Source organism: Onychostoma macrolepis, chromosome 03 (assembly GCF_012432095.1).
Source record: "Onychostoma macrolepis isolate SWU-2019 chromosome 03, ASM1243209v1, whole genome shotgun sequence".
Taxonomy (NCBI): Eukaryota; Metazoa; Chordata; class Actinopteri; order Cypriniformes; family Cyprinidae; genus Onychostoma; species Onychostoma macrolepis.
The window spans coordinates 53,364,922-53,382,820 of NC_081157.1; the positions used below are offsets into that span (position 1 = coordinate 53,364,922).

Here is a 17,899-nt window from a genome sequence, read left to right on the forward strand (position 1 = left end):
ACAAACATTTGTCTATATAATTAAATATTTTATATAGGGCAACAGACTCAAAAAAAAACAAACAAAAAAAAACAATGGTAAAATATAAAATACGGTAAAATAATCAATGGTAAAAGTAACATTTTACAAAAAGTTATCAACAGGAAAAATGAATTGTGATTGTGTGTGTCCTCCCTGATTTATATTCCTTATAGTAGATGAGTGTGGTGAAAAACTGAGTGAAGAACGTAATAGGGATTTCTTAAAAAAAAAAAAAAGATAAACACATGCAAACAATAGTTTTCATTGGACATAAAAAAGGACCACAAAGGAAATAATTCGATGACTTGTTTTGTGTGTTTTCACCTTTTTGGGGTTTACTTGTACAACTTTATAAAAATTGTCACAAAAAAAATGAAAAAAATAAAATATTTTTCTTCCGTTACGAAATCAGGATTTTTCTCAACCAGGTACTTCTCTTCATTTTCATTCAGTTCTTGGCTCTCCTCTTTCAGCTCTAAGGTGAATAGAGACAAACTCAAGTCCCTACAAAGGAGACGGTAAAGGATTGCTGGGAGTATTCTAAGTTTCAGGGGTTTGGATGGAACGGGGAAGAGAGAGCGAGGGAATATGGAATGGAAGACTTAGATTTCACTACGCAACCATGGTTTTCCAGAGGCAAAGACAGATGTTAGTATCATGGAAAAGAAAAAAAGAATGGAGAATGGAGGAAGTGGGAGTTAAAACAAGCATTTATCTAAGAAACAGTTATTATAATTATCTCAAAATGTTTACAGATGGATCCAAGAACAAACAGGAATGTGTGGGAATTGAAATACATATCCCAGAATTTAAAATTAATATTTCCAAAAGACTATCAGATCAGTTATCTGTATATACGGCAGAAACTGTGGCAGTCATCAGTGCACTACAGTGGATTGAAGAGGTCAGAGCTGAAAGGGTGGGGATTATTAATGCAACAAACTTAATAATGCATTTTTGTCACATAGAAAAGCACTTGAAAAGTATTGATTTTGAGCTAGACTGCTGGAAAGTTACTGCTATTAAATTTGGTGATCATTTACTCACCTTCATTTCGTTCCAAACCTGTATGACTTACTTTCTTCTGTTGTACATAAAAGAAGATTTTGTAGAATGTTACCAAACCATTTTGGTTACCCTTGATTTCTACTGTATGGATTTATTAAATTCTGTTCCACAGAAGAAAGAAATGCATACAGGTTTGGAATCACATGATGCTGGGTAAAGAATGACAATTTTCATTTTTGGGTGAATCTCTGTTTAAGAACTTTATTATTTGTAAATAATAAACACCTAATTTATATAAGACACTGATATTTTTCTTTAATCAGGCCCTTATGGAAGTAACATTTTACTTCAATTAAAATTCATTAGAACTAAACATCTTAAAAGAAATAAGTTCTTGCTCATAATCCAGTTTAGCTGATTTAGTAGGATGGTGGTCACAAGAAGTAAAACCATGGTCCTCATTACCATGGTTATATGGTTTTTAAAATAGGTAATAAGTAATAATAAACTATAAAAGTTGTGGGTCCATCAACAAAACAACAGAGTCGACCACCAGATCCACCTTAGTGGTATGCCACTTTTGCCGATGCTGTAAGGTTGGCAGATAGTACCTTATAAACCTCGACCAGAAGTGATCTGCCAAAACCTGACAGTGCCTCCATCTTCTTCTGCTCAGGCCTTCGCTCTTGTTGTACACCACCTGGGGTAAAGCACCATCCAGCCGCCCGTTCAAGAGCATGTTCGGAGTAATTACATCCAGATCTGCAATATTGGATGAGGTATATACCAGTGGCTTTGTGTTCAATATTGCCTCAACTTCCAGTAAGACGGTACGGAGTACCTCTTCGGAGACCGGCTGTGCTCCTATAACCGTATACAATGCAGATTTGACCGATCGTATTTCTCGCTCCAATGCTCCACCAAAATGGGGAGCTGCTGGGGGGTTGAAGTGGAAGGCAATCTTCTGCTTCACTAGAAGTTGTTGAAGCTCTGAGGATAGACCATCAAATGTCTCACGCAGCTCCTTCTCTGCTGCCTTGAAATTAGTGCCCTGGTCCGAGTAGAGTTCAGCTGGTGTACCTCTACGGGCAATAAACCTCCTGAAGCTCATTAGAAAGGAGTCTGAATCCATGCTGTGTAGAAGATCCAGGTGCACCGCTCGCGTAGTGAGGCATTTGTATATAATGCCCCATCTCTTCTCAGAGCGGCGTCCCAACTTCACCTGGAAAGGCCCAAAACAGTCTACACCTGTGGAGTAGAAAGCTGGTTTATGAAGACGCAAACGGGCCACGGGTAAGTCTGACATCTTGGGCACCGATGGTTTAGCCTTCCATCTTCTACACTCCCTACATAGATGCTGCATATGACGGATCGCCTCTCTCCCACGCAGGATCCAGAAGGTGCGGCGCATTTCTGCGTATACCTGTTCAGGTCCCGGGTGGCAAAGACGAGTGTCGTACTCCTGTATCAGGAGCTTGGTGGCTGGATGTTTAGGATCCAGGATGATCGGATGGTTGAACGCAGGATCGAGAACTTCAGCCCGCCGCTGCTGTTAGGTACCGGCCTACCTTCCTTAAGGTTATGCAGTTCTTCAGGGAAACAGTCATGTTGGATTCTCTTGCAGATCATCATTTCTGCTTGTTGGTAATCTGAAGCAGTGACAGGGTTTCCTTGTCCAGCCGCCCCGTGAAGTTCAAGTACTATTGCCTTAACCAGATCCTTCCAAGTGTGCTGGTCTCCTTGCAGACACCAGGCCACGTTTGTCACTATACCACAGGAGACTGACTTTCTGTACTCTGACGGATCTGAATCAAGTAGCTCAGGGGGTTGGGATGGCCAGTCATCGGGTCCCTTAAGGAGGAACGAGGGCCCTCGGCTCCAGCGGTTAGGCAAGGCTAGCTCTGCCAAAGTCTTCCCCCGTGTGACATCATCAGCGGGATTCAATGAGGAAGCTACATATCGCCAGGCATCTGGGTTGGTGAGTTCTTGGATTTCGGCGACACGAGTACCCACAAATACTTTATAACGGCACGATTCTGACCGTAACCAGGTGAGCACCATAGTGGAATCACTCCAAAGGATGATCTGGTCAATCTTTAAAGTCAGTTCATTCTCCAACACCTTTGCCAACTGGGCTGCAGTTAGGGCACCGCAGAGCTCTAGACGTGGAACTGAGTGTCTCCGTCGGGGAGCAACTCTTGATCTCGCTGCCAGGAACGACAGGAAGACTTGGCCCTGAGCGTCCTCAGTACGCAGGTAAGAAACTGAGCCATAGGCTTTCTCCGAAGCATCACTGAATATGTGGATCTGTCGAGAGACAGCGGTTTGATTCACCTGTGCTGGAACATAAGCTCTGGGTAGGGTTATACGAGGCAACAGGTGGAGCTCGGCTTCCCACTCTCTCCAAGCTTGTTCGAGCTCCTGTGGAAGGTGTGGGTCGTCCCAGTGACGGTGCTTATCCCACATCCTTTGAACGAGTAACTTGGCGCGGGTTGTGTAGGGTAATAAGAACCCCAGGGGATCGTACTGTCGAGCTAGAACTCTATACGTTGCGCATAGTCAGTATGTTATAGTCCGGCAGTCGGCTCTTATACCCCAAGGTGTCCGATTCCCAATGCCAACTAAGTCCAAGGGTTGACTCAGACAGGCCAGTATCATCATGTGAGAGCCACCGCTCCATGCTGTCCGACCTTGCCTCCTTCGGCAGATGGGCAATGACGCTTGGGACGTTACACGCCCACTGGCGGATTTCAAACCCACCTGATGCCAGGATCTCTCTGACATTGTCCACCAGTCTTTTGGCTTCCGCTACAGTCGGCAGGCTCTGGAGGCAATTATCAACATAGAAGCAGCGTTCAACCGAGTCCCTAACGCCATCCTCGGGAACACTGTGCTCTTTGACATGCCGTTGAAGAGCAAAGGTGGCGCAACAAGGTGAGCAGGTGGTCCCAAAAGGCAGGACCCGCCACTCAAGATATCAGGGGATTCTCCGTTTCATCTCTCCACACAAACCTGAGAAGAGGTCGGTCTTCTGGCAGAAGCTGGACTTGATGGAACATTCCCTTAATATCCCCACAGACTGCTACTGCTTGTTGCCTAAAACGCAACAGGACACCAAGAAGAGATGCACCTAAGGTCGGGCCTGGAAGAAGAGCATCATTCAGATTCAGCCCACGAAACTGGTAGGAACAATTGAAGACAAGTCGATTCTTCCTATTATGGCTGACTAGGTGATGAGGTATGTACCACGATTCACCGGTTGTCGTGATCTCATCGGGGCCCAGCTTCTTGACCGCTCCTGATTGTACTAGCTGCTGGATCGCCTCGCAGTAAGCTTTGGCTCGCTGAGGGTCCTTAGCCAATCGCCTCTCTGTACTTCTTAAGCTTGGCAGAACGGCCTCTTTGGAGGCCTGGAACAGGGGCATATCCCGTTTTCGTAGCAGCGGAGTGGCATACCTGCGAATGCCAGCGACATCCACTCTCCTTGTCATTACTTCCAGGAGCTCCACTGCCTCTTTGTCCTGCTTCGATATGACTACCGTCTTCTCACTTTGGAATGGCAGCACATCTATCTGCCAGAGTTTCTCAACATTCCTCATCAACTGTGTGGTCTGTGGTGAAACACGGGTAAAGAGACACTGTTGTCTACATGCCGTCCCTTCGATGAAATGAGCCGGCCCTTGAAGTGTCCAACCCAATCTTGTACGGATCGCTGCAGGCCCTCCTGGTGGGCCCAACCTCACCGGCTCGATAGGGGTGAGCAGATGTGGGTGATCCGCTCCTATCAAAACAAGGGGCTTAACCTGCTCAAATGGTTTGATAGGGAGGCCTGCCAGATGCTTATACCTCCTCTTTAACATGGAGATGGGATAGGAGTGATCTGCCAGACTGAGACGCTGTGACGTGAATGCCTCTGTAATCCGAAAGCCTCTTTTAGGATATGCAAAGGGTATTATGCAGAACGAGAGAGAGGATCCCTTCAGCGTTTGGACATCCTGCCGTATGGTGCGAAGGACAAGATCCTCCGGTCTACCTTGTAATCCAAGTTGGTCAACCGCTTCTGGAAGTAACATAGTGCGTTCCGATCCATCGTCCAATACTGCGTAAGTGTCAAGAGTGCGGTTGTCATTTCGAAGAAGCACTCTTACGACCTTCAACAGGACACGGGTGGAAGCTGATGGCTGGTCCAGGTAAAGAACCTCATTACTAGTGTTCACCAGACGACTCCCTTCTTTGGGTGGTTCTGTAGCTGGACGGGTGTTCACATTGTGAAGGACTCTCAAATGTTTACCCTGACACAGGTTGCAGAGTCTCTTGAGGTCGCACTGGGCCGCTTGGTGGGACCTCCCACATCTCCAGCATCTTTTATTTGCCCTAATCCACTCTACGACCCCTTCCCTTGAAAGCTTCTGAATGGCTTGGCACTTGTTCAGAAAGTGTTCTGAGCTTTCACAGTATGGGCAGTAGGGCTTTATCTTGCCTCGTCCTTTGGACTCTGAGGGGCTCTGGCCCTCTTGTTTGACAGTCTTACTATCAGCTGAGCTCTCTGTTCCATGCAGCACAGTAGCTGCAGATCTACTGTATCGCCTCTCAGCTTTGTGTCCTAACGATCCTTGGACTCGGGTGTTGGATGGCATGTCATAACTTTGACACCACGACTCCTACTGTAGCCACTCTGCTAAGTCCAGCAGGGTATGAGTAGAGCCTTGACGATGGAACATCAGGTGTCGAAAATTCACCCTCAACTCAGGTGGAAGTTTGGTGAGCAGCCGTGCAACGTGTGAGCCGCATCTTAGCTCAACCTCTCCATCTGGACCCAAGGTCTTCAACATACCCACTAGTGACTGAACATGTAAAGCGAATCTTTCGAAGGCTGCTGTATATCCATGCGGGCTTTCATGTGTCTTGCACTGAGGAGATGCTTCCGTCGGGCCACTCTGCCATAAAGCCCCGACTGGTGAAGGGCTGCAGTGATGGTTGACTTTCTACAACTTTCTCCCATCTCCCGACTGCATCTCTGGAGCTCAGCCACAGTGATCTTTGGGTTCTTCTTTACCCCTCTCACCAAGGCTCTTCTCCCCCGATAGCTCAGTTTGGCTGGACGGCCAGCTCTAGGAAGGGTTCTGGTCGTCCCAAACGTCTTCCATTTAAGGATTATGGAGGCCACTGTGCTCTTAGGAACCTTAAGCGCAGCAGCAATTTTTTTTGTAACCTTGGCCAGATCTGTGCCTTGCCACAATTCTGTCTCTGAGCTCTTCAGGCAGTTCCTTTGACCTCATGATTCTCATTTGCTCTGACATGCACTGTGAGCTGTAAGGTCTTATATAGACAGGTGTGTGGCTTTCCTAATCAAGTCCAATCAGTATAATCAAACACAGCTGGACTCAAATGAAGGTGTAGAACCATCTCAAGGATGATCAGAAGAAATGGACAGCACCTGAGTTAAATATATGTGTCACAGCAAAGGGTCTGAATACTTAGGACCATGTGATATTTCAGTTTTTCTTTTTTAATAAATCTGCAAAAATTTCAACAATTCTGTGTTTTTCTGTCAATATGGGGTGCTGTGTGTACATTGAGGAAAAACAAATTAACTTGAATGATTTTAGCAAATGGCTGCAATATAACAAAGAGTGAAAAATTTAAGGGGGTCTGAATACTTTCCGTACCCACTGTGTGTATATATATATATATATATATATATATATATATATATATATATATACGTATGTACGTGTATATACAGTGGTGTGAAAAAGTGTTGTTGGCCCCTTCCTAATTTTTTGCGGATTTGTCACACTTAAAAGATTCAGATCAAACTAATTTTAATATTACACAAAGATAATGCAAGTAAATACAAAATGCAGTTTTTAAATGATGATTTCATTAATTAAGGGAAAAAAGCTGTCCAAACCTACCTGGCCCTATGTGAAAAATGAATTGCCCCCTCCTATTACATCATGAAAGAACTGTGATTAACCACATTATTTTAGAAAGCGGAGTTAAATTTCACTAGCCAAACCCAGGCCTGATTACTGCCAGACCTGTTGAATCAAGAAATCACTTGAATAGAACCTGTCTGACAAAGTGAAGCATGTTTAAAGAGCAACACATCATTCCGCACTCTTAAGAAATTCATAAACGGATGAGAAACAAAATAGTTTACTTGTATCAGTCTAGAAAGGGTTATAAAGCCATTTCTAAGGCTTTGGGACTCCAGCAAACCACGGTCAGAGCCATTATCCACAAATGGAGAAAACTTGGAACAGTGGTGAACCTTCCCAGGAGTGGCCGGCCTACCAAAATTACTCCAAGAGCACAAAGACGACTCATCCAGGAGGTCATAAAAGAACCCAGAACAACATCTAAAGAACTGCAGGCATCACTTAAGGTCAGTGTTCATGATTCAACAATAAGAAAGAGACTGGGCAAAAACAGCATCCATGGGAGAGTTCCAAGGCAAAAGCCATTGCTGACTGTGAGGGACCGAGCCAAAGCATAAGGGAGCATAGAAAAATAGGTTTCAAAAATGTATTATTTTAATCAATCAAAACAAAAAGTTCACGTTTGAAAAGAAAATAAACTATCTTTTCACAAATCATCAAACAACTAGGCCTATTAAAGAAATAATCAACAAAACAACACTAAACAAAGACTTGTGCTAACCAAACTGAACTCACTCCAAATGACACAACAGAACCACATTTATACAATTGGATTAGTCCACATTACTCACAAAAGGGGGGGAAACAAGAAACCACAAACTACAGAGTACAATAACAAACAACAAACTTCTTAAATACTTGAAACAAAGATTAAATATGAATCTTAAATAAAACCAAACAAAATACTATTAAAGAAAGAATTAAACCAGCAGTCTTAAATTTAAACATTATTGGTTCTCCCCCTGCTTCATCTGTCTGTTGGTGCCGGCCGGCAGAACTAAAGAGAGGTGGAAGCAACACGACGGTCCTTTAGATACCCGGGACCCAATGCCGAAAGCTCGAGAACCTCCACACCTTTCCACAGCGCCCACTGCACGGCAACCTCAATTCAAAGAAACGGTATTAACAAACAAATACACAGAACAGCAAACTAAATTGTGTGCACTCCAATTAGCTACCATGTACTGTGATTTAATAAAGTGTTGAGATGACAGAAACAGAATTTGCGTCTTATTTGAAATACAAAATTAAGAATATGACTTAAAGGTTTTGTTATCAGCCGGATTTAACTCAATCAATATGGAAATAAAAATACAAAATGACATGTGTAGGTGTACGCCCGTAAGCACACATTACCATTCTCTAATGTGTGGCCACCTCGTGGGCCATCACATACTCCCTCCCTTCGGGAATGTCACTGGCACAACAGGAAAGATAATCGGCAGTAAGGTTTTCTTTGCCAGGGACATGTTGGATAGAAAATCGAAAAGGCTGCATGGCAAGGTACCAGCGGGTGATTCGGCTGTTTGTATCCTTCATTCTTTGGAGCCACTGTAATGCCTTATGATCCGTTTCCAGTATGAACTCCCTTCCCAAGAGATAGTATTTAAAGGAGTCCAAAGCCCACTTAACTGCCAAGCATTCTTTTTCCACGATGGAATAGCGGACTTCCCTGGGGAAGAGCTTACGACTAAGAAAAGCCAGAACTACAGGGAACGGGAGGTTGTCGGCTATGCCCACCTCCAAGAGATAAGTTTGTCCTCTCACCTTCACATACACTTCTGCAGTGGGTAATACCTTTTCGTCACCATGCACACAGCGAACGGTTTTCTTGTCAGTGAAGCGGAGGAGAGCTGGAGAAACAGAGTTAGGATGCACTAAGGTCTGATCACTTCCCGTATCAATAAGGGCCGCCAATTTTCTTCCATTCACCTCCACGGTGGTCATCGGTGCTGGTCTCTCAGCTTCATCCAGTGAGCTCATTTGACCTCTGGGCACATAACACAGGTGAATAGCCTTCACTGCATTTTTAGGGCACATGGGTTTCGTATGACCCTCCTGCCCACACAGGTAACAGATTGGCACTCTCCTATGACCCTTAACAGTAGTTACCAATGCAGGCCCTCCTCCCGGAGGCTTACCAGCACTGGGCAAATTTCTCAAAGACTGCTGGGGGAAGTTCAGTCGGCGATCATCCCTGCTGGGCTTCCAACACCAGGGCTGATTCCCCTTACGTGCTGCCACAAACACATCCGCCAGTGTTGCCGCCTGTGAAGCAGATTGTGGATCATGCTCTTGCACCCAAACCTGAAGCTCAGGAGAAAGCATTCGAAGACATTGTTCAAGAATTAGAACTTCACCACCTTCCTCAACTGACTTACTTTTTGGCTGCATCCACTTTCCATACAGTTCTTTTAATCGCACATACAATTCTTTGGGACTCTCAAGGGGTACAACATCAAGAGAACGGAACCTTTGTCTGTACGTTTCTCGATTGATGTCATATTTTATTAATATAGCAGATTTAAGTTGCTCATAGTCAAGGGAGTCAAGTCAAGTCACCTTTATTTATATAGCGCTTTTACAATACAGACTGTGTCAAAGCACTTAACAGTATCAAATTGGAGGATAGAGTGTCAGTAATGTATAATGATAAGATTAAACACTCAATTTTCAGTTAAAGGCATTTCATTATTGAAATCAGAGATGTCATTGTCTAGCTCAGTTTAGTTTAAATAGTATCTGTGCAATCAAATCGGCGATAATCGCTAGAAATTAAGTGTCCCCAACTGAGCAAGCCAGAGGCGACAGCGGCAAGGAACCAAAACTCCCTCCGAGACAGAATGGAGAAAAAAAAACCTTGGGAGAAACCAGGCTCAGTCGGGGGTCAGTTCTCCTCTGACCAGACCAAACCCGCAGTTCAAAAGTTTCTATTTCTATTTTAATTTTGTTGCAATTTCTAACAATAGTAGTAGTATGTAGTTAGGTATTTTATTATATTTTAGTTATTTTGTTATTTTTGGGTGATATATCTGGGGATATATCTCTGGGGTCATCCGGGCGTCCTGGTCTCCGCCGACGATCAGGGCCGCAGACATCACCTCCCGGCGCCGACCCACCATCTGATCGGACACGGACCGAGAAACAGACTAGGAAAGAAACAGACAAACATTAGCGCAGATGCCATTCAACTTACGATGTAACGAGTACATCGTGTGTTATGGGGAGTGTTCCCGGTTCCGGTTCATCTAATTAATGCAGCCTAACAATCCTTTAACGGATTTGAATAATAGAAGCGTATTAATGTGTTATGTGTAAGCCAGGCTAAAGAGATGGGTCTTTAATCTAGATTTAAACTGACAGAGTGTGTCTGCCTCCCGAACAGTGTTAGGTAGACTGTTCCAGAGTTTTGGCGCTAAATAGGAAAAGGATCTGCCGCCCGCAGTCGATTTTGATATTCTAGGTATTATCAAACGGCCAGAGTTTTGAGAACGCAGCGGACGTGGAGGACTATAATGCGATAAGAGCTCGCTCAAGTACTGAGGAGCTAAACCATTCAGGGCTTTATAAGTAATTAACAAGATTTTAAAATCTATCCGATGCTTGATAGGGAGCCAGTGCAGTGTTGACAGAACCGGGCTAATATGGTCATCGACATCCATGTGAACATACGCGACCCTTGCCTTACCCGCCAAAAGGGGAATCAGATGGAAGGCCCAATCCTCCTTTGGCCACCGGCAGGCTGCTGCAATTCTCTCAAAGGTGATTAAAAAATGCTCAACATCATCAGAATCTGATAATTTCTCCAGTTTAGGCTCTTTAAATTGACACTGGCCTGGATCACGAACTTCAGACATATCTTTCCGATAGGTAATGGATGGAGACCTTAGCCGGCTAGAAACAGCATCCTCCTCATCTGCGCCATCCAAAGTGTCCTGAGCAATCCGTACTGGGTTAGGGGTTGGAGCGGTGCGAGCCTGCACCTCCAGTTGCAACAAACTAAACTGGTGTTGGAGGGCCTTAAACCGCCGTTCCTGCTGAGCATACTCTGCATTCCTTTGAGCTTCCAGGGTATCCATTTTTACCAGATGAGCTCGAAACAAACTAGTCAAGTAAGCGAGAGTTGGCTCTCTACTTTCAGTCTCCATATCACTGTCTCTCGCATCCTGTGCTCCACCAACCTCCCCCAGCTCCTGTAAAACTTCAGGTTGCTCTACTGGAACAGTCTTTGGGGCTCTTTTCCGGCCTCCCTGGCTCATGACTCAAAAAAAACTATGCTCCCATTGGCTGAGATCCCACCACTGCCACTACTTGCGAGGGACCGAGCCAAAGCATAAGGGAGCATAGAAAAATAGGTTTCAAAAAATGTATTATTTTAATCAATCAAAACAAAAAGTTCACGTTTGAAAAGAAAATAAACTAACTTTTCACAAATCATCAAACAACTAGGCCTATTAAAGAAATAATCAACAAAACAACACTAAACAAAGACTTGTGCTAACCAAACTGAACTCACTCCAAATGACACATCAGAACCACATTTATACAATTGGACTAGTCCACATTACTCACAAAAGGTGGGAAACAAGAAACCACAAACTACAGAGTACAATAACAAACAACAAACTTCTTAAATACTTGAAACAAAGATTAAATATGAATCTTAAATAAAACCAAACAAAATACTATTAAAGAAAGAATTAAACCAGCAGTCTTAAATTTAAACCATATTGGTTCTCCCCCTGCTTCATCTGTCTGTTGGTGCCGGCCGGCAGAACTAAAGAGAGGTGGAAGCAGCACGACGGTCCTTTAGATACCCGGGACCCAATGCCGAAAGCTCGAGAACCTCCACACCTTTCCACAGATAAAAATATCTTGATTATCCCTAAGACTTTTGGGCAAATATTCTGTGGACTGATGCGACAAAAGTTGAACTTTTTGGAAGGTGTGTGGTACATCTGGCGTAAAACCAACACAGCATTTCATAAAAAGAACATCATACCAACAGTCAAACATGGTGGTGGTAGTGTGATGGTCTGAGGCTGCTTTGCAGCTTCAGAACCTGGATGACTTGCCATAATTGATGGAACCATGAATTCTGCACTCTATCAGAAAATCCTGAAGGAGAATGTCCGGCCGTCAGTTTGTGACCTCAAGCTCAAGTGCACTTGGGTTATGCAGCAGGACAATGATTCCAAACACAGCAGCAAGTCCACCTCTGAATGTCTCAAGAAAAACAAAATTAAGGTTTTTGAGTGGCCAAATCAAAGTCTGGACTTAAATTCAATTTAAATGTTGTGGCATGACCTTAAAAAGGTGGTTCATGCTCGAAAACCCTCAAATGTGGTTGAATTACAACAATTCTTCAAAGATGAGTGGGCCAAAATTCCTGTAACAGACTCATTGCAAGTTATCGCAAACGCTTGATTGCAGTTGTTGCTGCTAAGGGTGGCACAACCAGTTATTAGGTTTAGGGGGCAAGCACTTTTTCACACAGGGCCATGTGGGTTTGGATTTTGTTTTCCCTTCATAATAAAAAACTTCATTTAAAAACTGCATGTTGCGTTTACTTGTTATCTTTGATTAATATTTAAATTTGTTTGACGATCTGAAACATTAAAGTGACAAACATGCAAAAAAAAAATTATTTCTATGTCTTGCTGTAATATGTCTGTAGGAAATATCAGTTTACATTTCCGAACATTGCTATTGCCATTAATTGTAATAATCTAGAGTTATTTTTGTTTGCAGCCAGTGCTCCATACAGAGATCTGATCTCATTATCACCCAGTCTGGAATGACATGAAGAAACAGAACAAACTGAGACAGACTAAATCTAGAAGATCTGTGGCATTGTTTCCAAGATGTTTCAAGAAACCTACCTGCAAAGCTACCTGAAAAAAACCTGCTTAAGTTGTGACATTAGGAAAGCAGTTTCTGGGTCCTACATCTACTCGTTTCACTTGAGAATACTGTTTCAATGGCCATTTATAAGCACTGTTTATTCATAATACACGATTAAGCTAAACATTATAAAAATAAAAAAAACGTCTGGTGTTTAATATAGTCTCCATCCTCATGGCGTCCCAGACACAAATATTTTAATAATTTATAAAAGATGAATCACTGACTGGCCATCTGGGATTTCGGTATGAAGATAAAGGTTAGGATTAGGGCTGGAGGATAAAACGATAATAATTGAATAATTCTCAATATAATTTTCCACCAGTAATAAGAGTTCAATAAATGTTTGATATAATGTTTATTTGCCAATAGCATAACAAAACATTTGACGTGCACCACACGGACAGTTTATCTGCTCGGCTCAAAGTTCAAACGGCAGCGCTGTAGTTGCAAGCGCACTAGAGCAGACGTGTTTACTCACTGATGATAAGCCTCGGCCCTGTGAGCACTAAACAGCGCTGTAAGATCCAGTGTGAAGTGCTTGAGTTCAGTGAAGAACACAAATAACTCTAAACTAGTTCCAAAGCCAGATGAAACGGCTTTCTTTTATCTCTCTCTCTCTCCGAGTCTCAGGAGGATATTTACATAAGTGCTCAAGTGTAGTTTTTTACCTGTAGTTGTTAATGAAGATGGGTTTCATCAGATTATACATAGAATGTGTGAATTAGCACTAATGTGAGTGCATTGTTACTGAATGAGCATTTCAAATTGATGTGCTCAACGCTTGCTTTTGTGTCGATAGACACTCTTTTAATATAGTTATGTAATGATATACAAAGAGCCATCACTTAGTGCCTCTTTGATTTCTTGTTGATTATGGCAAATCTGCTTCTTCCACACAGATATTCAGTTGGAATATTCCCATCAGTTTACAAGTGCAGACGAGCATCAAATCATCAGGAAAAAATCTGTAAAGACTGAGTTTATTAAAGAGGACAGAGAGAAGATGAGAGATCCAGAACCCTGCAGAATCAAACACACTGAAGATACTGAACAACAAACAGGTTGGTGTTTGTTGTAATTGGAAATATCTTAGCTCTGCAATAATATAATCAAATAACAAAGGACACTTTCCATGAACTGGGTACTTTGTTTGCAAAAAAAATTAATTATGCTAGATAATTGTGTTGTTGATCAACAGAAACATGGGATATGTGCCTATAATGTTTTAAAAATCATAATTTGAAGATCAATGTACCTCATTCATGGAAATTTTCAGGAACGTATATATAAAATCTACTAATGTATTTATAAAACTGCATCAAAATTATCAAAATATTGTATAGCAATTGTCTAATTTCTGCTGTTACATCAGGGGTCAAATGTATGACTCTTCACTTTTTAAAAGAGTTACTGACAAAGGAACTGTTTTTGCTTTTATTTCAGAGTTGATTGAAGAAAATGAGGACAATGAAGAATTGAGTGAAGTTGAGGGAAAAAATCACTTCAGAACTGGAAAAAAACTTTTGAGTTGCTCTCAAACTCAAAGATTTAAAGAAAAGAAGAGCCAAGAAATATTTCACCTGCACTCAGTGTGGAACGAGACTGACATGCAAATATAATCTTGAGCTTCACATGAGAGTTCATACATGCACATGTGATCAATGCGGGAAGAGTTTCACACGAAAAGGACACCTTACACACCATATGAGAGTTCATACTGGAGAGAAACCATTCACTTGTGATCAGTGCGGGAAGAGTTTCTCACAATCATCACATCTTAAGAGACACACAAACATCCACACTGGAGAGAAACCATATGCATGTGATCAATGCGGCAAAGCATTTTTGAGAGCTTTATACCTGAAGAGTCACCTGAGAGTTCATACAAAGGAGAAGCCACATTCATGTCATTTGTGTGGAAAGAGTTTTTCATGTCTACAAAATTTAAAAGTACATCAGAAAATACACACTGGTGTGAGAGATTACATGTGCTTTGAGTGTGAGAAGACTTTTACTACAGCGAGCTGTTTAAAACTGCATGAGAGGATTCACACTGGAGAGAAACCTTACAAGTGTTCACACTGTGACAAGAGATTCAGTCAGTCATCGCATCTGAAAATGCACAGAAGGATCCACACTGGAGAGAAACCGTTCACTTGTGATCAGTGCGGAAAGAGTTTCACAGTATCATCAAGCCTTAAGATACACACAAACATCCACACTGGAGAGAAACCATATGCATGTGATCAATGTGGCAAAGCATTTTTGTGGGCTTCAGTCCTGAAGCAGCACCTGAGAGTTCATACAAAGGAGAAGCCACATTCATGTTATTTGTGTGGAAAGAGTTTTTCACGTCTACAAAATTTAAAAGAACATCAGAAAATACACACTGGTGTGAGAGATTACATGTGCTTTGAGTGTGAAAAAACTTTTACTACAGCGCAGAGTTTAAAACTGCATGAGAGGATTCACACGGGAGAGAAACCTTACAAGTGTTCACACTGCGACCAGAGATTCAATCAGTCAGTAAATCTGAAAACACATGAGAGGATTCACACTGGAGATAAACTGTATGACTGCACTGCATGTGGGAAGCATTTCAATCATTCATCTGCTCTACACAGACATACACAAAGATATCACAATAAATAGATCATCTTAAGATCTTTCAGGTCTGATTTGTGTCATCACCAAATGTGACACAATAATGCATTAAGCAGTAGAATATCATCTGGATAAATCTGACATGACAAAGAAACATTAAAGTTTTTACAGTGAATAGTCTTCATGAAATTAAATCTTCAAAACCAGCAGATTCAACTGTGAGATTCAGATCAACTCAAAGATGGAGTTCCTCCCCAAACAACAATGTTAAAGGGGTCATATAATGGTACATGCACTTTTACAAGTTGATTGTACTGAAATGTGTGTTAGCAGTGCCTGTACACAACCATCATAAAATGATAAAAATCCATCCAGTGTTTTTTTTTTAATCTCCTTATTTGTTTTACCCTGTCTCATATCAAGCCGTTCGACCGTGTGACGCCACACGGTCGGACGCCCCTCCCACGATGGTTGATTGACAGCAGTGTTTCAACACAGACCCGCCCTTGCTCGTGAGCGAGCTGTCAATCATAGTCCGCGCGTCATTGTTGATATACGCTGGAGCTGTCTATGAGCAGATAATCTAAGCGATTGTGGTGTTCTGTTCTCGGGTGCAATAATGAACACAGCAGTCATTTTGATGTTCCTAAGTTCGAACCGCTGAAGACACAGTGGCTGAGTTTTGCTTTCGAAGGGAATATTCCCCACGAGCAACGTCAATGTTTTCATGTTTGCGCGAATCATTTTTCACCAGACTGCTTTATAAATGAAGGTCAGTATAAAGCTGGTTTTGCTAAGAAGCTGCTCCTGAAAAAAGAATCGGTACCAACTATTCGTGTTCCTGCTGAACCTCCAGAAGAAGTGAGTGTAACGTTTAATTAACCTTTATATTAATCTTTATATTAATCTTTGCAAATCGCTAGCACGCTTCACGATGTATGTAGATAACATTACGCATCACTGACAAGCCTACATTTACCGAATTTATTTTTCATGACCATTAGCTGTAACATCAATCTGTCAATGAACTAACGTATCAGTAAACACATAGCGTTCGTATCTCACTACTCTACCTGACAGTACACACAAAAATAGATAAAAGTGACATTACGTTAACCAACCATTCAGAAACGTCCCGTTCGAGCCTTAATTGTCGAACTTCTTCGGGGCCGTCATCCTGTTCCGGGTCTGACTCCGGTTCGAATTGATACGGTTGCACAGTATCCTCAGAGACTCCCGCTGCCATTCTTCAAAATATACCCTCAACTGTTGTCAAGGCAACACTCCACGTGTGTTGTGTCAAAAACGCCCCACAGAACAGAGGGGCGGGGCGAGCAAAGCTCATTAGCATTTAAAAACACACGCACTAAAACGGTGTGCTGAAAACAGAGCTGTTTTTGAGCAGGTAAAATGAGTGTTTTCTTACAATACTAATGAGAATTTTTAATTAAAGTATATTACAAACTTTCAATTTAGACCCTAAAGAATCATATTAGCTTGTACAAAAATGGCATTATATGACCCCTTTAAAAAGTTATATTCTTGTATATCATTTTGCTTCATAATTTAAATGATATCATTGTGTTTTTTTATGAGTTTCATATTATGTTCAATTGTCTTATAATGCATATGTGTCACTTGCTTACTCTGTCATGAAGGAAAGCAGAAGTTTTTACAAACTGTTCTTGTTCAGGAAGCTGAAGAAGAGACGTTAACACTTTTAAGAGAGACTGAGATTTTAAATTTTGTTCTTCACTGCTGTTTTCAAAACGATTAATTATTTTTCTACTTTTGATGTATTTAGAAAATGCAGATGCAATATATACTGTCATGTAGCTTTGCAACTGATGCTTTTGTGCTTCTCTTGTAAGCAGGGATGGGTACCAGTACCTGGTATTAAACTATGGAAGCTGATTGATCTCATTAATAATTCACACAAAAGACACGATGCACACATGCATATCCCAATTCACATGCATGAAACTCAATTCACGTGCATTTAAAAATGATGTATATTAACAAAAACCAATTCACTTGCACAAAATTAGAATATATATTCATAAAGTACGTTTCACAAATGCAAAACACAATTCACAGATGTACAACTGTGTACAAAATTTTGAATGTTTAAAATTCACAAGTGTATCATGGACTGCGAATGTGCAAACTTTTGTGTGCGAATCGCCCTGGATTAATGTGACTTTCATGGCAGCGTACTTCTCCAACGTGGGTCACTCGTACTCTTTAGCCAATCAGATGCGAGCTCACCATTCAAGTTGATTCAACCAATCATAACCCGCCAAGAGCGCAGCACTCAAGGAGCTCAGTTTTGCACACTTTTTGCGCAATCTGACTTAATTACAACGGAAGTGAAGCTTTACGTCCTTAATCTAGCATGGCGAACGACACTGCAC

At 42.0% G+C, this 17,899-nt stretch overlaps 1 protein-coding gene across 1 annotated transcript in view; it reads left to right on the forward strand.

Moving 5' to 3' along the window:
* LOC131536473 (gastrula zinc finger protein XlCGF57.1-like) overlaps positions 1-17,899 on the forward strand; it is a 298,340-nt gene that overhangs the window by 180,089 nt on the left and 100,352 nt on the right. Inside the window, exons 6-7 of the mRNA XM_058769412.1 lie at positions 14,539-14,814; positions 14,902-15,450. Of these exons, the coding sequence (XP_058625395.1) occupies positions 14,539-14,814; positions 14,902-15,450 (825 nt within the window). The remainder of the gene's footprint in view (positions 1-14,538; positions 14,815-14,901; positions 15,451-17,899) is intronic.